At 43.4% G+C, this 19,556-nt stretch overlaps 1 protein-coding gene across 2 annotated transcripts in view; it reads left to right on the top strand.

Moving 5' to 3' along the window:
* NUFIP1 (nuclear FMR1 interacting protein 1) overlaps nt 1–19,556 on the top strand; it is a 72,081-nt gene that overhangs the window by 7,363 nt on the left and 45,162 nt on the right. For both annotated transcript variants that reach the window (XM_077297358.1, XM_077297357.1), the window contains exon 4: nt 18,920–18,982. In XM_077297358.1, coding sequence (XP_077153473.1) covers nt 18,920–18,982 — 63 coding nt within the window. The remainder of the gene's footprint in view (nt 1–18,919; nt 18,983–19,556) is intronic.

Below are 19,556 nucleotides of genomic sequence, written 5' to 3'. Positions count from 1 at the left end.
CACATGGGAGAATTAAAGGCTAAAGCTTATTGCTCAGTCTGTGGGTGTATATATTTTCACCAAGTCCTGTGTCTAGAACTGGTGGGCGACAAGAATCTCCAGATTCAAGGAGTGAGAAGCCCTAGAAGCTGTTCAGAAGGCAATTGTCTCTTGTCTTATAAATGTGAAGCTTCACGTCCCAACAAATGCCTCTATAAATGTACCGTAACTTCAAGTGGCTTCTGCTAGCTTTGTTTAGAGCACAATGGTGAGTGGTGACCTTTAATAAAATCCTTTTTGACACCAAATTAAGATAAAGAAGCAAAATAGGAAAGCTGTAAAATCAATTACATAGTCTAGATCTCCTCATGTGTAAAAAGGTTAGATGCTTGTCTTACTGAACTACAACTGGTATCATGAGATGATCAGGTCTTTTTAAATTCTAACTTTACAGCTTAATTTATTTATTTATTTTTTTCATAATTTGGTTAACAGCAAACTGGCTGCAGATTTCATTATTGCGAAGCCTATAGTTTCCCAGAACGTTACATTCTCAGGTCTCCTATGACGGTATCGAACACATTTCAAGCTCTGTGAAGCAAAGACCACCTTAGGGATCATTCAAATATCAGTTTTCATGTGCGGGTGCTATCCGTTTTTCCCACTTATAGTACTTCTTCCTACCATTGTCTATGGGGTTGTTTACATGTCCGATTTTATAAATTTTGTTTCCTCTGACCAAGTCATCCACGTGAAATCACAGAGACATGTCAAATATTGATATAGTAGGTGGATCAAAATTGGCAATGCAAGTCTATCGGCCTGTGAAAAAATGGGAGAGAACTTGAATGCTATTCATGTGGTGTCTGTTTTCACAGGCTAATAGATTGGAGAAGGCAGAGAAATTTTTTTTGCTGGGCGAAATCTTTCACCTGCACAAATAAATCACGGCTCACTCCTGCGCATTATGCTTTGCCCTACGGCTGGCAGAGCCAAAAGCATAAGTATGCATGCGTTGTCACACGTCTTTCTGGCACCTGAGCCGGGACAAGCCGCGATTTCTCTGCTCGGGCACAACATTTCACCCAACAAAGTGAATGACACAGCAGGTCAAAGGAGGATGATGGCGAGCAGCCAAAGCCAACATCCAACCCCAGGCACAGTATTTGTGCAGTGTGCTCTAGTGTGAAATTGGACTATTTAAGGCTACTTTCACTGCACGTCGCAATGCGACGTTGCGGCGCACCGATGCATACTGTGGAAGCGCCGCACAACGGGGGCAGCGGATGCTGTTTTTCAACGCATCCGCTGCCCCATTGTGAGGTGCGGGGAGGAGGGGGCGGAGTTGGATACGACGCACCAAAAAACGTTACATGCAGCGTTTTTTGGTGGCGACGGTCCGACGCAACACGCCGCAACCGTCGCACGACGGTTGCGACGTGTGGCAATGCGTCGCCCTACGTCGCTAATGCAAGTCTATGGAGAAACGCATCCTGCAAGCACTTTTGCAGGATGCGGTTTTTCTACAAAACGACGCATAGCGACGTGCAGTGCACGACGCTAGTGTGACAGTAGCCTAAAACAGGCACAAAATGTAGTCAAAATGTAATTTTGTGTCAAAAGAAATGTAAAAGATTTCCCTCATGGCTTGTCCGTCCCCCAAGTCTGAGGGAAGTTCGCTTCCCAAAAAACAAGATTTCAGGTTTCTGTATTTTTCCTCAGTAGTAAAAGTAGGACTGACAGGACACTTCCATCTTAGTACTTCAAGAATGAAAAAAATTGTGTAATTAAATTCATAAGTGGCTGAATAAGGTGCCATGTTGGAGTATATAACGGATCAATGAATTCAGTCACACAAACATTGTAGCTCCTGCGTGTTTCCGATCTCTATCTCCCTGTATTAGCTGAATATATGAATTATTACTCCCAGACTAGCACTCCCATTTTCTATGTTCAGCGCTGCAAAAGCCACTGGACTCTGATTAAGGCCTCCTCTCCCTAGGCAGTGTTCCCAACTTCAGTCCTCAAGAGCCTCCAACAGATCATGGTTTCCGGGTTTCCCAGGTGTAATACAAAGGAAATCCTGAAAACATGATCTGTTTGTGGCTCTTGTTGACCGGAGTTGACAAACGCTGCTCTAGGCTGTAAAAGCCTAAAATGGCCACTGCTTTCCCTGCCCTCATCTTTTACAGTGTCTGATAGTCCACACCTGATTGGTTGCACATCAGAGGACAGAGAAATAGGGGGATTCGGGGACCCTGTTATACTTACCGGTGTCCCTGGGTCCTCCTATGTCCTCTCCTGGCCGCCGGCTTCTTCCTCCGGTAAGAAAATGGTGGGCGCATGCGCATTGCGCCCGCCATGACTGGCCGGCAGCTAGAGGAGTTGGGGCTAAAATTAGGGTTAGGGTTGGGGCTAAAATTAGGGTTAGGGTTGGGGCTAAATTTAGGGTTAGGGTTGGGGCTAAATTTAGGGTTAGGGTTGGGGCTAAATTTAGGGTTGGGGCTAATGTTAGGACGAGGGTTGCGGCTAAAGTTAGGGTTAGAGTTGGGATTAGGGTTAGGGTTTGGATTAGGGTTGGCATTAGGGTTACGTTTGGGATTAGGGTTAGGTTTGGGATTAGGGTTAAGATTAGGGTTGGGATTAGGGTTAGGGGTGTATTGGGATTAGGGTTAGGTTTGAGGTTAGGGTTGAGATTAGGATTAGGGGTGTGTTGGATTTAGGGTTCTGATTAGGGTTATGGTTGTTTTGGGGTTAGGGTTGTGATTATCATTAGGATTATGGATCGGATTGGGATTAAGGTTAGGGGTGCGTTGGCGTTAGGGTTGGAGTTAGAATTGGGGGGGGGTTTCCACTGTTTAGGTACATCAGGGGGTCTCTAAACGCCACAGCCAATTTTGCTCTCAAAAAGTCAAATGGTGCTCCCTCCCTTCTGAGCTCTGCCGTGCGCCCAAACAGTGGTTTACCCCCACATATGGGGCATCAGCGTACTCGGGATAAATTGGACAACAACTTTTGGGGTCTAATTTCTCCTGTTACCCTTGTGAAAATAAAAACTTGGGGCTAAAAAAATCTTTTTTGTGGAAAAAAAAATATTTTTTATTTTCACGACTCTGCATTATAAACTTCTGTGAAGCACTTGGGCATTCAAAGTTCTCACCACACATCTAGATAAGTCCCTTGGGGGGTCTAGTTTCCAAAATGGGGTCACTTGTGGGGGTTTCTACTGTTTAGGTACATCAGGGGCTCTGCAAACGCAACATAACACCCGCAGACCATTCTATCAAAGTCTGCATTCGAAAACGGTGCTCCTTCTCTTCCAAGCTCTGCGGTGCGCCCAAACAGTGGTTTACCCCCACATATGGGGTATCGGCGTATTCAGGAGAAATTGCACAACAAAATTTATGGTTAAATTTCTGTTTTTACACTTGAGAAAATAAAAAAAATTGTTCTGAAGTAAAATGTTTACAAAAAAAAGTTAAATGTTCATTTTTTTCCTTCCACATTGTTTCAGTTCCTGTGAAGCACGTAAAGGGTTAATAAACTTCTTGAATATGGTTTTGAGCACCTTGAGGGGGTGCAGTTTTTAGAATGGTGTCACACTTGGTTATTTTCTATCATACAGACCCCTCAAAATGACTTAAAATGTGATGTGGTCCCTAAAATAAAATGGTATTGTAAAAATGAGAAATTGCTGGTCAACTTTTAACCCTTATAACTCCCTAACAAAAAAAATTTTGTTTCCAAAATTGTGCTGATGTAAAGTAGACTATGGCAATTTTCGCCATAGTTCCGTTTTTTTCATAAATAATCGCCAGTAATATCGAAGAAATGTTACCACTAACCTGAAGTACACTATGTCACGAAAAAACAGTCTCAGAATCAGCAGGATCTGTTAAAGCGTTCCAGAGTTATAACCTCATAAAGTGACAGTGGTCAGAATTGTAAAAATTGCCTCTCTCATTAAGTACCAAATTGGCTCTGTCACTAAGGGGTTAATACATAGTCACTTATTCATTTATATTGGCTTTGTCGTTACCAGTCCTGGTCAGGGGCCATGTTGGAGTCAGAGCCACATTGCTTATTAATGATCCAGGTGTGTCTTAAAAGCGGCGTAAGGTATGCCACAGCTCGTCACAAATTAGACAAGCAGGTGTCTCCATTTTGGAGAAGCTGGGTGAAACTTGCATGAAAATGTCAAAAGTGAGCACAAATTGTGCTAATCTCGCATTGTGCAAATATCATCGATTGCGTTCCGAATTATGCTACTGCGTAAGCATGGCCGATGCCATTTTGAGGAAGAAATTTATTTTTTTTTCTTATGCAATTTTATATTACAAAATAAAAAAAATAAAAAAATATTATAGATGAGACTCATGCTACAGCACAGGCGCCAGCGCCTGCATGATGAAATGTAATTTTTTTTTCTCAAACCATAACATTTACGGTATGTAAAATGGGGGGGGGGAGGGAAGGTCACTAAGGGATCAGAGACATGACATAAGCAATACAGATAAGTATGTAAGCAGAGCACCACATGAAGACAAAGCACGAGAATCTCATTAACTGAAACCTGAAAATAAATATTAAACAACCCCAAGACTGATTTCATCATTTTAATCAGTATAACGGCGTTGACCTGACACTGTGTGTAGGTTACTCGTTACAATACTGCTGAAAAGTTCCGTTTTTAAGAGCGTTTTATGAACAGTTTTGATGAATCAAGGCCATAGACTTCGATAGGTTTGGTTCTATAGTATCAGCAGAACACACATCTATTTAAAGGGGTTTGCCCTGCTTTGGGGTACAAGTCTGCAGTCGCTAAGTGGCTGGAGACTTGTGAATCCTCACAGATCTGCATGCTGGGAGCTGACACTCGTGTACATCCTCCAGTCACTAGGGCTGTGGAGTTGGTAAGCCAAACCTCCGACTCCTCAATTTCCATGACGCTGACTCCAAGTCCATCAAAATGGGCCGACTCCACAGCCCTGCCCGCCACATTCCAACTAGATGTGTCTGGCCTCTCTAAACACACTTTCATTGAGGGAGGCCACGCATGTCTAGTCAGCATGTGGCCACATGTATGCAAGTCACATGCCCAATAAACAAGATAAAAGGTTTTTATAAAAAAAGTTAAAATAAAAGGTTTCTCACTTTTGTGCTCTAAACAAAACTATCAGAAACCACTTGACATTAAGGTACATTTATAAAGGCATTTGTTGGGAACATAAAATATAAGATTCACATTTAGAAGGCAAAAGGCAGTTGTCTTCTAAATAGCTTCTCCCAGATGTAGAGATTCTTGTATTCTGCCACTTCTGGACACAAGGCTTAGGCTGTGTGCACACGTTTAGGAATTTTCAAGTTTTTTTTGCCTGTAAAAACGCGATAAAACCGTGAAAAAAGCGCATACATTAAGCGTCCTATTTTTAGAATGCATTCCGCATTTTTTGTGCACATGCTGCTTTTTTTTCTGTGGCAGAATCGCATACTGGAAAAAAACGCAGCATGTTCATTAACCCCTTCACCCCCAAGGGTGGTTTGCACGTTAATGACCGGGCCAATTTTTACAATTCTGACCACTGTCCCTTTATGAGGCTATAACTCTGGAACGCTTTGACGGATCTTGGCGATTCTGACATTGTTTTCTCGTGACATATTGTACTTCATGTTAAAGGTAAAATTTATTCGATATAACTTGCGTTTATTTGTGAAAAAAATGGAAATTTGGCGAAAATTTTGAAAATTTTGCAATTTTCCAACTTTGAATTTTTGTGCCCTTAAATCACAGACATATGTCACGCAAAATACTTAATAAGTAACATTTCCCACATGTCTACTTTACATCAGTACAATTTTGGAACCAAAATTTTTTTTTGTGACGGAGTTATAAGGGTTAAAAGTTGACCAGCAATTTCTCATTTTTACAACACCATTTTTTTTTAGGGACCACATCTCATTTGAAGTCATTTTGAGGGGTCTATATGATAGAAAATACTCAAGTGTGACACCATTCTAAAAACTGCACCCCTCAAGGTGCTCAAAACCACATTCAAGAAGTTTATTAACCCTTCAGGTGTTTCACAGGAATTTTTGGAATGTTTAAATAAAAATGAACATTTAACTTTTTTTCACACAAAATTTATTTCAGCTCCAATTTGTTTTATTTTACCAAGGGTAACAGGAGAAAATGGACCCCCAAAGTTGTTGTACAATTTGTCCTGAGTACGATGATACCCCATATGTGGGTGTAAACCATTGTTTAGGCGCATGGCAGAGCTTGGAAGGGAAGGAGCGCCATTTGACTTTTCAATGCAAAATTGACTGGAATTGAGATGGGACGCCATGTTGCGTTTGGAGAGCCCCTGATGTGCCTAAACATTGAAACTCCCTACAAGTGACACCATTTTGGAAAGTAGACCCCCTAAGGAACTTATCTAGATGTGTGGTGAGCACTTTGACCCACCAAGTGCTTCACAGAAGTTTATAATGCAGAGCCGTAAAAATAAAAAATCATATTTTTTCACAAAAATGATCTTTTCGCCCCCAATTTTTTATTTTCCCAAGGGTAAGAGAAGAAATTGGACCCCAAAAAATGTTGTGCAATTTGTCCTGAGTACGCTGATACCCCATATGTGGGTGTAAACCATTGTTTGGGCGCATGGCAGAGCTTGGAAGGGAAGGAGCGCCATTTGACTTTTCAATGCAAAATTGACTGGAATTGAGATGGGACGCCATGTTGCGTTTGGAGAGCCCCTGATGTGCCTAAACATTGAAACTCCCTACAAGTGACACCATTTTGGAAAGTAGACCCCCTAAGGAACTTATCTAGATGTGTGGTGAGCACTTTGACCCACCAAGTGCTTCACAGAAGTTTATAATGCAGAGCCGTAAAAATAAAAAATCATATTTTTTCACAAAAATGATCTTTTCGCCCCCAATTTTTTATTTTCCCAAGGGTAAGAGAAGAAATTGGACCCCAAAAAATGTTGTGCAATTTGTCCTGAGTACGCTGATACCCCATATGTGGGTGTAAACCATTGTTTGGGCGCATGGCAGAGCTTGGAAGGGAAGGAGCGCCATTTGACTTTTCAATGCAAAATTGACTGGAATTGAGATGGGACGCCATGTTGCGTTTGGAGAGCCCCTGATGTGCCTAAACATTGAAACTCCCTACAAGTGACACCATTTTGGAAAGTAGACCCCCTAAGGAACTTATCTAGATGTGTTTTGAGAGCTTTGAACCCCCAAGTGTTTCACTACAGATTATAACGCAGAGCCGTGAAAATAATTTTTTTTTTTTTCTCAAAAATGATTTTTTAGCCCCCAGCTTTGTATTTTTACAAGGGTAACAGAATAAATTGGACCCCAAAATTTGTTTTCCAATTTGTCCTGAGTACGCTGATACCCCATATGTGGGGGGGAACCACTGTTTGGGCGCATGACAGAGCTCGGAAGGGAAGGAGCGCCATTTGGAATGCAGACTTAAATGGATTGGTCAGCAGCCGTCACGTTGCATTTGCAGAGCCCCTGATGTACCCAAACAGTACAAACCCCCCACAAGTGACCCCATATTGGAAACTAGACCTCCCAAGGAACTTATCTAGATGTGTTTTGAGAACTTTGAACCCCCAAGTGTTTCACTAAAGTTTATAGCGCAAAGCCGTGAAAATAAAAATTCTTTTTTTTTTCACAAAAATGATTTTTTAGCCCCCAGTTTTGTATTTTCACAAGGGTAACAGGATAAATTAGACCCCAAAAGTTGTTGTCCAATTTGTCCTGAGTACGCTGATACCCCATATGTCGGGGGGAACCACTGTTTGGGTGCATGACAGAGCTCGGAAGGGAAGGAGCGCCATTTGGAATGCATCCTTAAATGGATTGGTCTGCAGGCGTCACGTTGCATTTGCAGAGCCCCTGATGTACCCAAACAGTACAAACCCCCCACAAGTGACCCCATATTGGAAACTAGACCTCCCAAGGAACTTATCTAGATGTGTTGTGAGAACTTTGAACCCCCAAGTGTTTCACTACAGTTTATAATGCAGAGCCGTGAAAATAAAACATCTTTTTTTTCCCACAAAAATGATTTTTAGCCCCCCAAATTTTTATTTTCCGAAGGATAACAAGAGAACTTGGACCCCAGAAGTTGTTCAATTTGTCCCGAGTACGCTGATAACACATATGTTGGGGTAAACCCCTTTTTGGGCGCACGGGAGAGCTCGGAAGGGAAGGAGCACTGTTTTACTTTTTCAACGCAGAATTGGCTGGAATTGAGATTGGACGCCATGTCGCGCTTGGAGAGCCCCTGATGTGCCTGGACAGTGGAAACCCCCCAATTCTACCTGAAACCCTAACCCAAACACACCCCTAACCCTAATCCCAACGGTAACCCTAACCACACCCCTAACCCTAACCACACCCCTAGCCCTGACACACCCATAATTCTAATCCCAACCCTAATCCAAACGTAAATGTAATCCAAACCCTAACTTTAGCCCCAACCCTAACTTTAGCCCCAACCCTAACTTTACCTCCAACCCTAGCCCTAACCCTAACCCTACCCCTAACCCTAACCCTAAACGTGACTGAAATACGTGGCACTGAAATACGTGGCACTGAAATACGTGGCACTGAAATACGTGGCACTGAAATACGTGGCACTGAAATACGTGGCACTGAAATACGTGGCACTGAAATACGTGGCACTGAAATACGTGATACGTGGCACTTAAACACGTGGCACTGAAACACGTGGCACTGAAATACGTGGCACTGAAATACGTGGCACTGAAATACGTGGCACTGAAATACGTGGCACTGAAATACGTGGCACTGAAATACGTGGCACTTAAATAAGTGGCACTGAAATATGTGATATGTGGCACTGAAATACGTGGCACTGAAATACGTGGCACTGAAATACGTGGCACTGAAATACGTGGCACTGAAATACGTGGCACTGAAATATGTGATACGTGGCACTTAAATACGTGGCACTGAAACACGTGGCACTGAAATACGTGATACGTGGCACTGAAATACGTGGCACTGAAATACGTGGCACTGAAATACGTGCAACTGAAATACGTGGTACTAAAATATGTGGCACTGAAATACGTGATACGTGGCACTGAAATACGTGGCACTGAAACACGTGGCACTGAAATACGTGATGCGTGGCACTGAAATACATGGCACTGAAATACGTGGCACTGAAATACGTGGCACTGAAATACGTGGCACTGAAATACGTGGCACTGAAATACGTGGCACTATGACTGTCAGAAAATGTTCATTAAACGGTTAGGGGTGAGGTTAGGGGTAGAGTTAGGGTTAGGGTTTGGATCCCTTTATCACCTTGATGGTGGTGGGTGGCTTTTCAGTGTGTTTTCTGTTTTTTTCGATAAAAATGCATGCGTTTTTAACGCAAACAAACGCATGTGCTTAAAAACGCAAGAAAATACTGCAGGTTGTATTTCTGAAAATGAACGCATGCAGAAAAAAACCGCATGCGTTTGAAAACGCGACCAAACACGTACAAAAAAACCGCATGCGTTTTCAATGTTAAATATAGGGAAAAAACGCATGCGTTTTTTTGTGCAAAAAACGCTGCAGACAAAAACGGAAGTGTGAAACCAGCGACGCTTTTTATAGCAAAAAAGTTTTTGCGTCTCCACATTTTGAGACCTATAATTTTTCCACATTTGCTCCACAGAGTCATGTGAGGTCTTGTTTTTTGCGGGACGAGTTGACGTTTTTATTGGTAACATTTTCGGACACGTGACCGTTTTTGATCGCTTTTTATTCCGATTTTTGTGAGGCAGAATGACCAAAAACCTGCTATTCATGAATTTCTTTTGGGAGAGGCGTTTATACCGTTCCGGGTTTGGTAAAATTGATAAAGCAGTTTTATTCGTCGGGTCAGTATGATTACAGCGATATCTCATTTATATCATTTTTTTTATGTTTTGGCGCTTTTATACGATAAAAACTATTTTATAGAAAAAATAATTATTTTGGTATCGCTTTATTCTCAGGACTATAACTTTTTTATTTTTTTGCTGATGATGCTGTGTGGCGGCTTGTTTTTTGCGGGACAAGATGACGTTTTCAGCGGTACCATGGATATTTATATTAGTCTTTTTGATCGCGTGTTATTCCACTTTTTGTTCGGCGGTATGGTAATAAAGCGTTGTTTTTTGCCTCGTTTTTTTTTTTTTTTTCTTACGGTGTTTACTGAAGGGGTTAACTAGTGTGGCAGTTTTATAGGTTGGGTCGTTACGGACGTGGCGATACTAAATATGTGTACTTTTATTGTTTTTTTTTTTTAATTTAGATAAAGAAATGTATTTATGGGAATAATATATTTTTTTTTTTTTTCATTATTTTGGAATATTTTTTTTTTTTTTTTTTTTTTACACATTTGGAAATTTTTTTTTTTACTTTTTTACTTTGCCCCAGGGGGGGACAATACAGATCGGTGATCTGCCAGTTTGCATAGCACTCTGACAGATCACCGATCTGCGAGAAGTGCAGGCTGCTTCACAGTGCCTGCTCTGAGCAGGCGTCTGTGAAGCCACCTCCCTCCCTGCAGGACCCGGATCCGCGGCCATCTTGGATCCGGGTCTGGAGCAGGGAGGGAGGTAAGACCCTCGCAGCAACGCGATCACATCGCGTTGCTGCGGGGGGCTCAGGGAAGCCCGCAGGGAGCCCTCTCCCTGCGCGATGCTTCCCTGCACCGCCGGCACATCGCGATCATGTTTGATCGCGGTGTGCCGGGGGTTAATGTGCCGGGGGCGGTCCGTGACCGCTCCTGGCACATAGTGCCGGATGTCAGCTGCGATATGCAGCTGACACTCGGCCGCGCTCCCCCCGTGAGCGCGGCCGATCGCGTATGACGTACTATCCCGTCGGCGGTCATACGGGCCCACCCCACCTCGACGGGATAGTACGTCAAATGTCGGGAAGGGGTTAAAGTGCGGAATCATGGCGATTCCGCACACATAGGAATGCATATTGTAGATTGTAAGCTCTCACGAGCAGGGTCGTCTTATTTTGTCTTATTTTGCTTTATTATTGTATTGTTAACGTTGTTACCTATGACTGTTGTGTTTGAAACTGTTAAACTGTGAAGCGCTGCGGAATATGTTGGCGCTATATAAATAAAGGTTATTATTGTTATTATTATTATTATTGGTCCGCTTACTTTATATCTATATATGTTAGTCATGTTGTTATGCATTTGTTTGTGTTTATAGATATTTAACTCACTTCTGCTTGTCTTTATGCAGAGAAATCACATAACTGTTTCAAAGGGGTTTATGATCCATGTAGACCTGGACATTTGTTTATCTGATCACTACATTTATTGTGTCCTGCTGTCTCAACTGAGTTAGATTGATTTGTAACGAGAGGGAGAGAAACACCCAAAAAAAAAAAAAAAAAGTGAGATCTAAGAGCTAGCCTTCCATAAATGTAGACATAGCTTGGGGATTCATTCGTGCACTATTATTCGTGTACTTTTATTCTAAGTACTTTTTTTCTAAGTATTCGGCAGTTAAAACATGGCAGTTAGACATGGCAGGAGACAGGTAAGACAATCTAAACCTATTCCCTATTCACTTGAAACAGAACAAATACTCACCATATGTATCTGTATAATCTATATCCTGGCTGCTGCATTCACTCACATTCACCGCCCTTGCATAAACTCTTTACACTCCATCCGTATCAGCCCCTCTGTCCTTGCCTTTCCTATGTATAGCACTCATGCTCTGTTCACATTGCTTAACAGCGCAGATCCATTTAGTCCCACCATCCAACACAAGAAACGCTCCCACAAATCACTTAACCATCTGCTCACTCTTTCTATCCTCCTTCTCCTAGTCGCTGGAGACATCTCTCCCAACCCCGGCCCCCCATGTTATAGCCAGTCAAACCTCCCAACTGCTACACCCAGAAACCCCTCTAACCTTATTAAAGGGAACCTGTCACCCCCAAAATCGCTGGTGAGGTAAGCTCACCGGCATCAGGGGCTTATCTACAGCATTCTGTAATGCTGTAGATAAGCCGCCGATGTTACCTGAAAGAGGAGAAAAAGACGTTAGATTATACTCACCCAGGGGCGGTCCCGCTGCGGTCCGGTCGGATGGGTGTCTCCGGTCTGCTCTGGCGCCTCCCATCTTCGTTCCATGACGTGTTCTTCGGGTCTTTACGCCTCGGCTCTGGCGCAGGTGTACTTTGTCTGCCCTGTTGAGGGCAGAGCAAAGTACTGCAGTGCGCAGGTGCCGGAAAGGTCAGAGAGGCCCGGCGCCTGCGCACTGCAGTACTTTGCTCTGCCCTTAACAGAGCAGACAAAGTACGCCTGCGCCGGAGCCGCGGCGTAAAGACCCGAAGAGGACGTCATGGAACGAAGATGGGAGGCACCGGAGACACCCATCCGACCGGACCGCAGCGGGACCGCCCCTGGGTGAGTATAATCTAACGTCTTTTTCTCCTCTTTCAGGTAACATCGGCGGCTTATCTACAGCATTACAGAATGCTGTAGATAAGCCCCTGATGCCGGTGAGCTTACCTCACAAGCCATTTTGGGGGTGACAGGTTCCCTTTAATATTCCCTGCATGCTTTCTGTCTCTTTCAATTGTGCCCTTTGGAATTCTCGCTCTGTGTGTAATAAACTCTCCTTCATGCATGACTTCTTCCTTTCTAACTCTCTTAATCTCCTGGCTCTTACTGAAACCTGGATCCAGCAGTCAGACACCACCGCTGCTGCTGCTCTTTCATATGGTGGACTACAATTTTCTCATACCCCAAGATCAGACAACCGAGCAGGTGGAGGCGTTGGTCTGCTCCTTTCACCCAAATGTACCTTCCAAGTTATCCCCCAAGTACCCTCACTTGTATTCCCTTCCTTTGAGGTCCATGCTGTCAGACTCTACGTCCCCTTCTCCATGCGAGTGGCGGTGGTGTATCGTCCTCCCAGCCCCTCTCATCAGTTCCTGGATCACTTTGCCACCTGGCTTCCACACTTTCTCTCCTGTGACACCCCCACTCTTATCATGAGTGATTTCAACATCCCCATTGCTTCTCCCCTCTCCCCATCTGCTTCTCACCTTTTATCTCTAACCTCCTCTTTCGGCCTCTCGCAGCATACTAACTCTCCAACACATGAAGATGGAAACTCCCTTGACTTGGTCTTCTCCCGGCTTTGCTCAGTGGATGATTTCACAAACTCCCCTCTCCCGCTCTCTGACCACAACCTTCTTTCATTTTCTATCAAGAACTGCCATCCCGCTCAGGTCACCCCCACTTTCCACACTTATAGAAACATGCAGGCCATTAACACCCAGAAACTTATGAAGAACTTGCAGTCCTCATTGGCCCCAATCTTCTCCATCTCATGTCCTGATTGTGCTCTGAAGCATTACAATGAAACCCTGCAAAGTGCCCTGGATGAAGCTGCACCTCCTATACATAAAACAACTCAGCACAGACGGCGACAACCGTGGCACACGCTGCAAACACGTTTCCTGCAGCGATGCTCCAGGTGCGCCGAACGTCTGTGGAGAAAATCTAATCTACCCGAAGATTTCATCCATTATAAGTTAATGCTAAAAACTTACAACTCTGCCCTTCACCTCTCCAAACAAACCTATTTCAACACCCTCATCACCTCACTGTCAAATAACCCTAAACGTCTCTTTGACACTTTCCAGTCCCTACTCAACCCAAGAGAGCAGGCCCCAACCACAGATCTCCGCGCTGACAATCTGGCCAATTACTTCAAAGAAAAAATTGACCACATTCGACAGGAAATCATCTCCCAATCTCTTCATACCAGGCACTGTCCTCCCTCCCCCACTGCATCTAGTTCACTCTCTGACTTTGAACCAGTTACAGAAGAAGAAGTAAGCAGGCTCCTTGCATCTTCTCGCCCGACCACTTGCACCAGTGACCCCATTCCGTCACAACTCCTCCAGTCCCTTTCCCCGGCTGTCACCTCTCACCTAACAAAAATATTCAACCTTTCCCTCACTTCCGGTATTTTTCCCTCCTCATTTAAGCATGCCATTATACATCCATTACTTAGAAAACCCTTCCTCGACCAAAATTGTGCCGCTAATTATAGACCTGTCTCTAATCTTCCCTTCATCTCTAAACTCCTCGAACGCCTGGTCCACTCCCGTCTCACCCGCTATCTCTCAGATAACTCTCTTCTCGACCCTCTTCAATCTGGCTTCCCCTCTTTACACTCTACTGAAACTGCCCTCACTAAAGTCTCTAATGACCTACTAACAGCTAAATCTCATGGTCACTACTCCATGCTAATTCTCTTGGATCTCTCCGCAGTATTCGACACTGTGGATAATCAGCTCCTCCTCACTATGCTCCGCTCCATCGGCCTCAAGGACACCGTTCTCTCTTGGTTCTCCTATCTCTCTTGACCGATCCTTCACTGTACGTTTTGCTGGTTCCTCCTCCTCTCACCTTCCCCTTACTGTTGGGGTCCCTCAAGGATCAGTCCTAGGCCCCCTCCTCTTCTTTGTATACTGCCCCTATTGGACAAACAATCAGTAGATTTGGTTTCCAGTACCATCTCTATGCTGACGACACCCAATTATACACCTCTTCTCCTATTATCACGCCGACCTTCTTAGAAAACACCAGTGATTGTCTTACCGCTGTCTCTAACATCATATCCTCCCTCTATCTGAAACTGAACCTGTCAAAAACTGAACTCCTCGTGTTCTCTCCCTCTACTAACCTACTTTTGCCTGACATTGCCATCTCCGTGTGTGGTTCTACCATTACTCCAAAGCAACATGCCCGCTGCCTTGGGGTCATCCTTGATTCCGAGCTTTCATTCACCCCTCACATCCGATCACTGGCTCGCTCTTCTTATCTGCATCTCAAAAACATTTCTAGAATCCGCCCTTTTCTTACTTTCGACTCTGCAAAAACTCTTACTGTCTCACTTATTCATTCTCGTCTGGACTATTGTAACTCTCTACTAATCGGCCTCCCTCTTACCAAACTCTCCCCACTCCAATCTGTCCTGAATGCTGCTGCCAGGATCATATTCCTCACCAACCGTTACACCGATGCCTCTTCCTTGTGCCAGTCATTACACTGGCTACCCATCCACTCCAGAATCCAGTACAAAACTATTACCCTCATCCACAAAGCACTCCATGGCTCAGCACCACCCTACATCTCCTCTCTGGTCTGTCTACCACCCTACCCGTGCCCTCCGCTCCACTAATGACCTCAGGTTAGCATCCTCAATAATCAGAACCTCCCACTCCCGTCTCCAAGACTTTACACGTGCTGCGCCGATTCTTTGGAATGCATTACCTAGGTTAATACGATTAATCCCCAATCCCCACAGTTTTAAGCGTGCCCTAAAAACTCAATTGTTCAGACTGGCCTTCCGCCTCAATGCATTAACCTAACCATCCCTGTGTGGCCCATTAAAAAAAACAAAAACAAAAAAAAAAACATAATCAGGTTCCTCGCATCATGTTCACATACACTTTATACAGTTAATAGCCCTCTGTGTCTGTACTGCTACATACTTAGGCAGTTAACTGGTTCATGCAGCTTTACATGAACACCCGAGCCTTACACTATGGCTGGCCCAAATAACTAAAGCAATTGTTACCATCCACCTCTCGTGTCTCCCCTTTTCCTCATAGTTTGTAAGCTTGCGAGCAGGGCCCTCATTCCTCCTGGTATCTGTTTTGAACTGTGATTTCTGTTATGCTGTAATGTCTATTGTCTGTACAAGTCCCCTCTATAAGTTGTAAAGCGCTGCGGAATATGTTGGCGCTATATAAATAAAAATTATTATTTTTATTATTACTTTCCGCATGGGGCTATGCCCACCATCATGTGCGGTTGGTACCCAGGGTGAAGGTACCAAAATAGAGACCTCAAATAATTTGTATGTAAATTCCAAGTGAATACATAACCTTTACAAATAATCCTGCATGGTTACTCAGTTGCAAGAAATTTCAATATTTATAGTGCATCCGATAATGATATAAAACTGAACTAGCCAAGCCTAGAAGGAAAAAATCAACACAGACTATTGATAAGTACTATACATAACAACGGCAGGTCTCTTCTACAATAAGCATGAAAAGATGAATTATGGGTACCTATAGTGCTTAACCACCTATAATCCCTATGTAGGTATGAATATAAAGGCCCACTAAATAGTATTAGTGAAAGAGAAAATTACATTTTAATAACTGACCATATAAAAAAGCAGTGCTTATAACAGGTGGGGGCCCATGCCCACAATAATAGGAGACCAATTCACCTTATATTCTGGAGCTGGTAAACACGTCCTCTCACCCCGGCGCGCGTTTCGCCGCTGTCTTCTTCCTGGGGGGCACACTGCTTTTTTATTTTTGTAACATTTCCTTTTTATCTTTGATATATAATAAAATTGTATTTTAATTATGGATCTCTTTATTTCCCCTCTTTATTTTGAGCTGGGTATGTGTGATATATGGGTTTTTAGAAAGCTGGGAAATTTGCATCTCCTGGTCTACGATGATGGCGAACAAGCTATAACCCTAGCAGGCTAATAAAGGTTTAAAACCTTAGTCAAAGCTATTTGAGCTCCCAAATCTCCAAGGGTGCCCAATCTTTACATCGGCCCATTGTCCTTTTTGTAATTTTTAAAATGTAAAAGTTGAGACGGTTGTTTCTTTTTTGTTCCTCTCCTAAAATACAAAGAAAATGTGTCATCTTTATCCTTGGCCCTTTTAGAAATCATTTAATCTTCAACTTGCTTAACTGTTCACAATAACAGTAATTTTGACCAAGGGTGTGCCCAAACTTTTACATGCCATAGTATGTTTTCTGATGCCCGTAACTTTTTATTTTTTTCGTGGATCTGTGTAGAGGTTAGCTTTTTGCTTACTGATCTGTAGTTTTCATTGATGCCCATTTTTAAGTACATAAGACATTTAATATTTTATTCCATTTTTAGGAGGTGGGGAGATGTGTAAATCTGGTGCTTTTGTTTTTTTTCCTTGGGGTTAAATGTATGTTATATATTTTGATAACACTTTTATGGACATGGAGAAACCAAATATGATGATTTTTTTAAAATTGATTTTAAAAAGGGGAGTGATTTAAACTTTTTTTTTTTTTTTCTAAGGCTAGGTTCACATTGCGTTAGGGCGATCCGTTTAACGGATCCGTTACTTAGCGGCACTAACGCTATGTAACAGATCCTTTAAAGCGCCCATAGACTTCCATTATCATAACGCATGTCAAAATCGGCATGCGTTAGTGATGATGCGTTACTTTGTGATGCACCCTCAAACGCAGTCTACCGCGTTTTCGGGTACGTTAGGCCTAACGTACAGCGATTAGACACGTTCGCTGTGCATAGACCTCTATTGCTAACGCATGCCAACGCAAAGGTACCATGCGTTAGCGCATGCATTAACGCGATTGTAGCAAAAAGTGATTTTGGGCATCAGCGTTGGCGCATCCGTTAAACGGATGGCTCTAACGCGATGTGAACCTAGCCTAATTCTAATACTTGTAAACTTTTTTTTTTCTTATCTTTTCATTAATATATAAACTCTCTTTATCTCCTTTGAATCTAAATCTATAGCTGAGCCTCAGAGGTGTCCCATGGGTTCGCTGGCATACAGGTGCCTGCCATACCAGCGAGGCGCTGGTGGGTGCCGATGAGTGTGCGCTGACGAACATGCATTTTAAAGGGAACCTGTCACCCCCAAAATCGATGATGAGGTAAGCCCACCGTCATCAGGGGCTTGTCTACAGCATTCTGTAATGCTGTAGATAAGCCCGATGTTACCTGAAGGATGAGAAATAAAGGTTATATTATACTCACCCAGGGCGGTCCCGCTGTGGTCCGGTTCGATGGGTGTCTCAGGTCCGCTCCGGCGCCTCCCATCTTCATTCCATGTCGTCCTCTTCTGGTCTTCATGCTGCGGCTCCGGTGCAGGCGTACTTTGTCTGCTCTGTTGAGGGCAGAGCAAAGTACTGCAGTGCGCAGGCACCGGGCCTCTCTGACCTTTCTGGCGCCTGCGCACTGCAGTACTTTGCTCTGCCCTCAACAGGGCAGACAAAGTACGCCTGCGCCGGAGCCGCGGCGTGAAGACCAGAAGAGGACATCATCTGATGAAGATGGGAGGCGCTGTACCGGACCTCAGACGCCCATCGGAGCGGGACCGCCCCTGGGTGAGTATAATCTAACTAACTTATTTTTCTCATCTTGCAGGTATCATCGGCGGCTTATCTACAGCATTACAGAATGCTGTAGATAAGCCCCTGATGACGGTGAGCTTACCTCACCATCGATTTTGGGGGTGACAGGTTCCCTTTAAATGCTACTGTCAGTAGTTGATAGTGGCATCTAAATATTTAAACAGCAGTAATTTGTGGCTAGCGCTGATCACAATGGCAGATGCTAGTATGCATTACAGCTGGCATTTTCTCTGTATGGAACTGGCACCACTCCTGAGCTTGCACCACACATGTGCATCATGGTTATGACGAACTGTGTATGTCGGGGTGTGTGAAAGGGTTAATCTCCCATGCTTCAGTCGTCCTACTGCGACTCTACAATGTACAGAAGCTCACAAATCTAGAAGTACAGTAATTGTGCTGGTTATTTTAATATTGCAGTATGAGAGGTGGAAAAATGACCTTTTTCATCTGATTTAGCTTTTAGGAAAAAAATATTTGCACTAATACTATACTAAAAAATGCAATGACGCTGAAATCGGACACTAAATCGTAATAAAAATATGTATTTTATATAGATGCAGACCAGAATTTCCCCAAATTACACATTCAATCGCTCTCAACCCCAAAAGGAAGTTATGTGATATCCAAGCGTGTTAATCTCCTCTAAACATGCCATTTTTTTTATATACTGTACAGTGCCAAGAAGCAGACTGCAGTTTCAGAGCCCATGAGAAGCTGGTACAATTTCACTGGAAAAATGTAAGTTGTTTGCTAGAGAGTAGCAAAAAGACTGAAACTATCCTGGTCCGGCGTCCAGTTCGGTCCCAGGGCAGTTCAGATCTTTTTGCTCATCTTTAGCATAAGCCTTTTGTGTAAACTTTATAATTCTGGATCCAACATATTATAGTATCTGCTACTTTTAAACTGTTTTAAATACAGTTTGGGGAACTTAAAAAAAAAAAAAAAAGGTTGTTTCGAGTGCATCTCTCACCAGATTTTGCAATATCAACTGCGTGCATTGTTAAATAGATCTCTTGGACCTGAATAAAAATGCTGCCTTTACTTATGATCTGTATCAGAATGGCTGTATAATGCTGTATGCAGGTTTAGCCTAATTTCTGACAACCTAGCCTGATTAGCAGCTCCTCAATGTCCCTCTTCCCTGCTGAGATCCCACATTGCTGAATACAAGCTGCAGCTATCATTCAGGCTGGGTTGTTGGAAACTGAATACTGTTGGACTCATGAGCTGTATCGTTCTCTAGCTGGCCTCATAAAGTCGTGATGTGGATTTTAGAAGTAAATACACCAGTCTCATGACACCTAAGGGATCT

Source organism: Ranitomeya variabilis, chromosome 3, assembly GCF_051348905.1.
Source record: "Ranitomeya variabilis isolate aRanVar5 chromosome 3, aRanVar5.hap1, whole genome shotgun sequence".
NCBI lineage: Eukaryota > Metazoa > Chordata > Amphibia > Anura > Dendrobatidae > Ranitomeya > Ranitomeya variabilis.
This window is presented reverse-complemented; position numbering and strand designations above follow the sequence as displayed.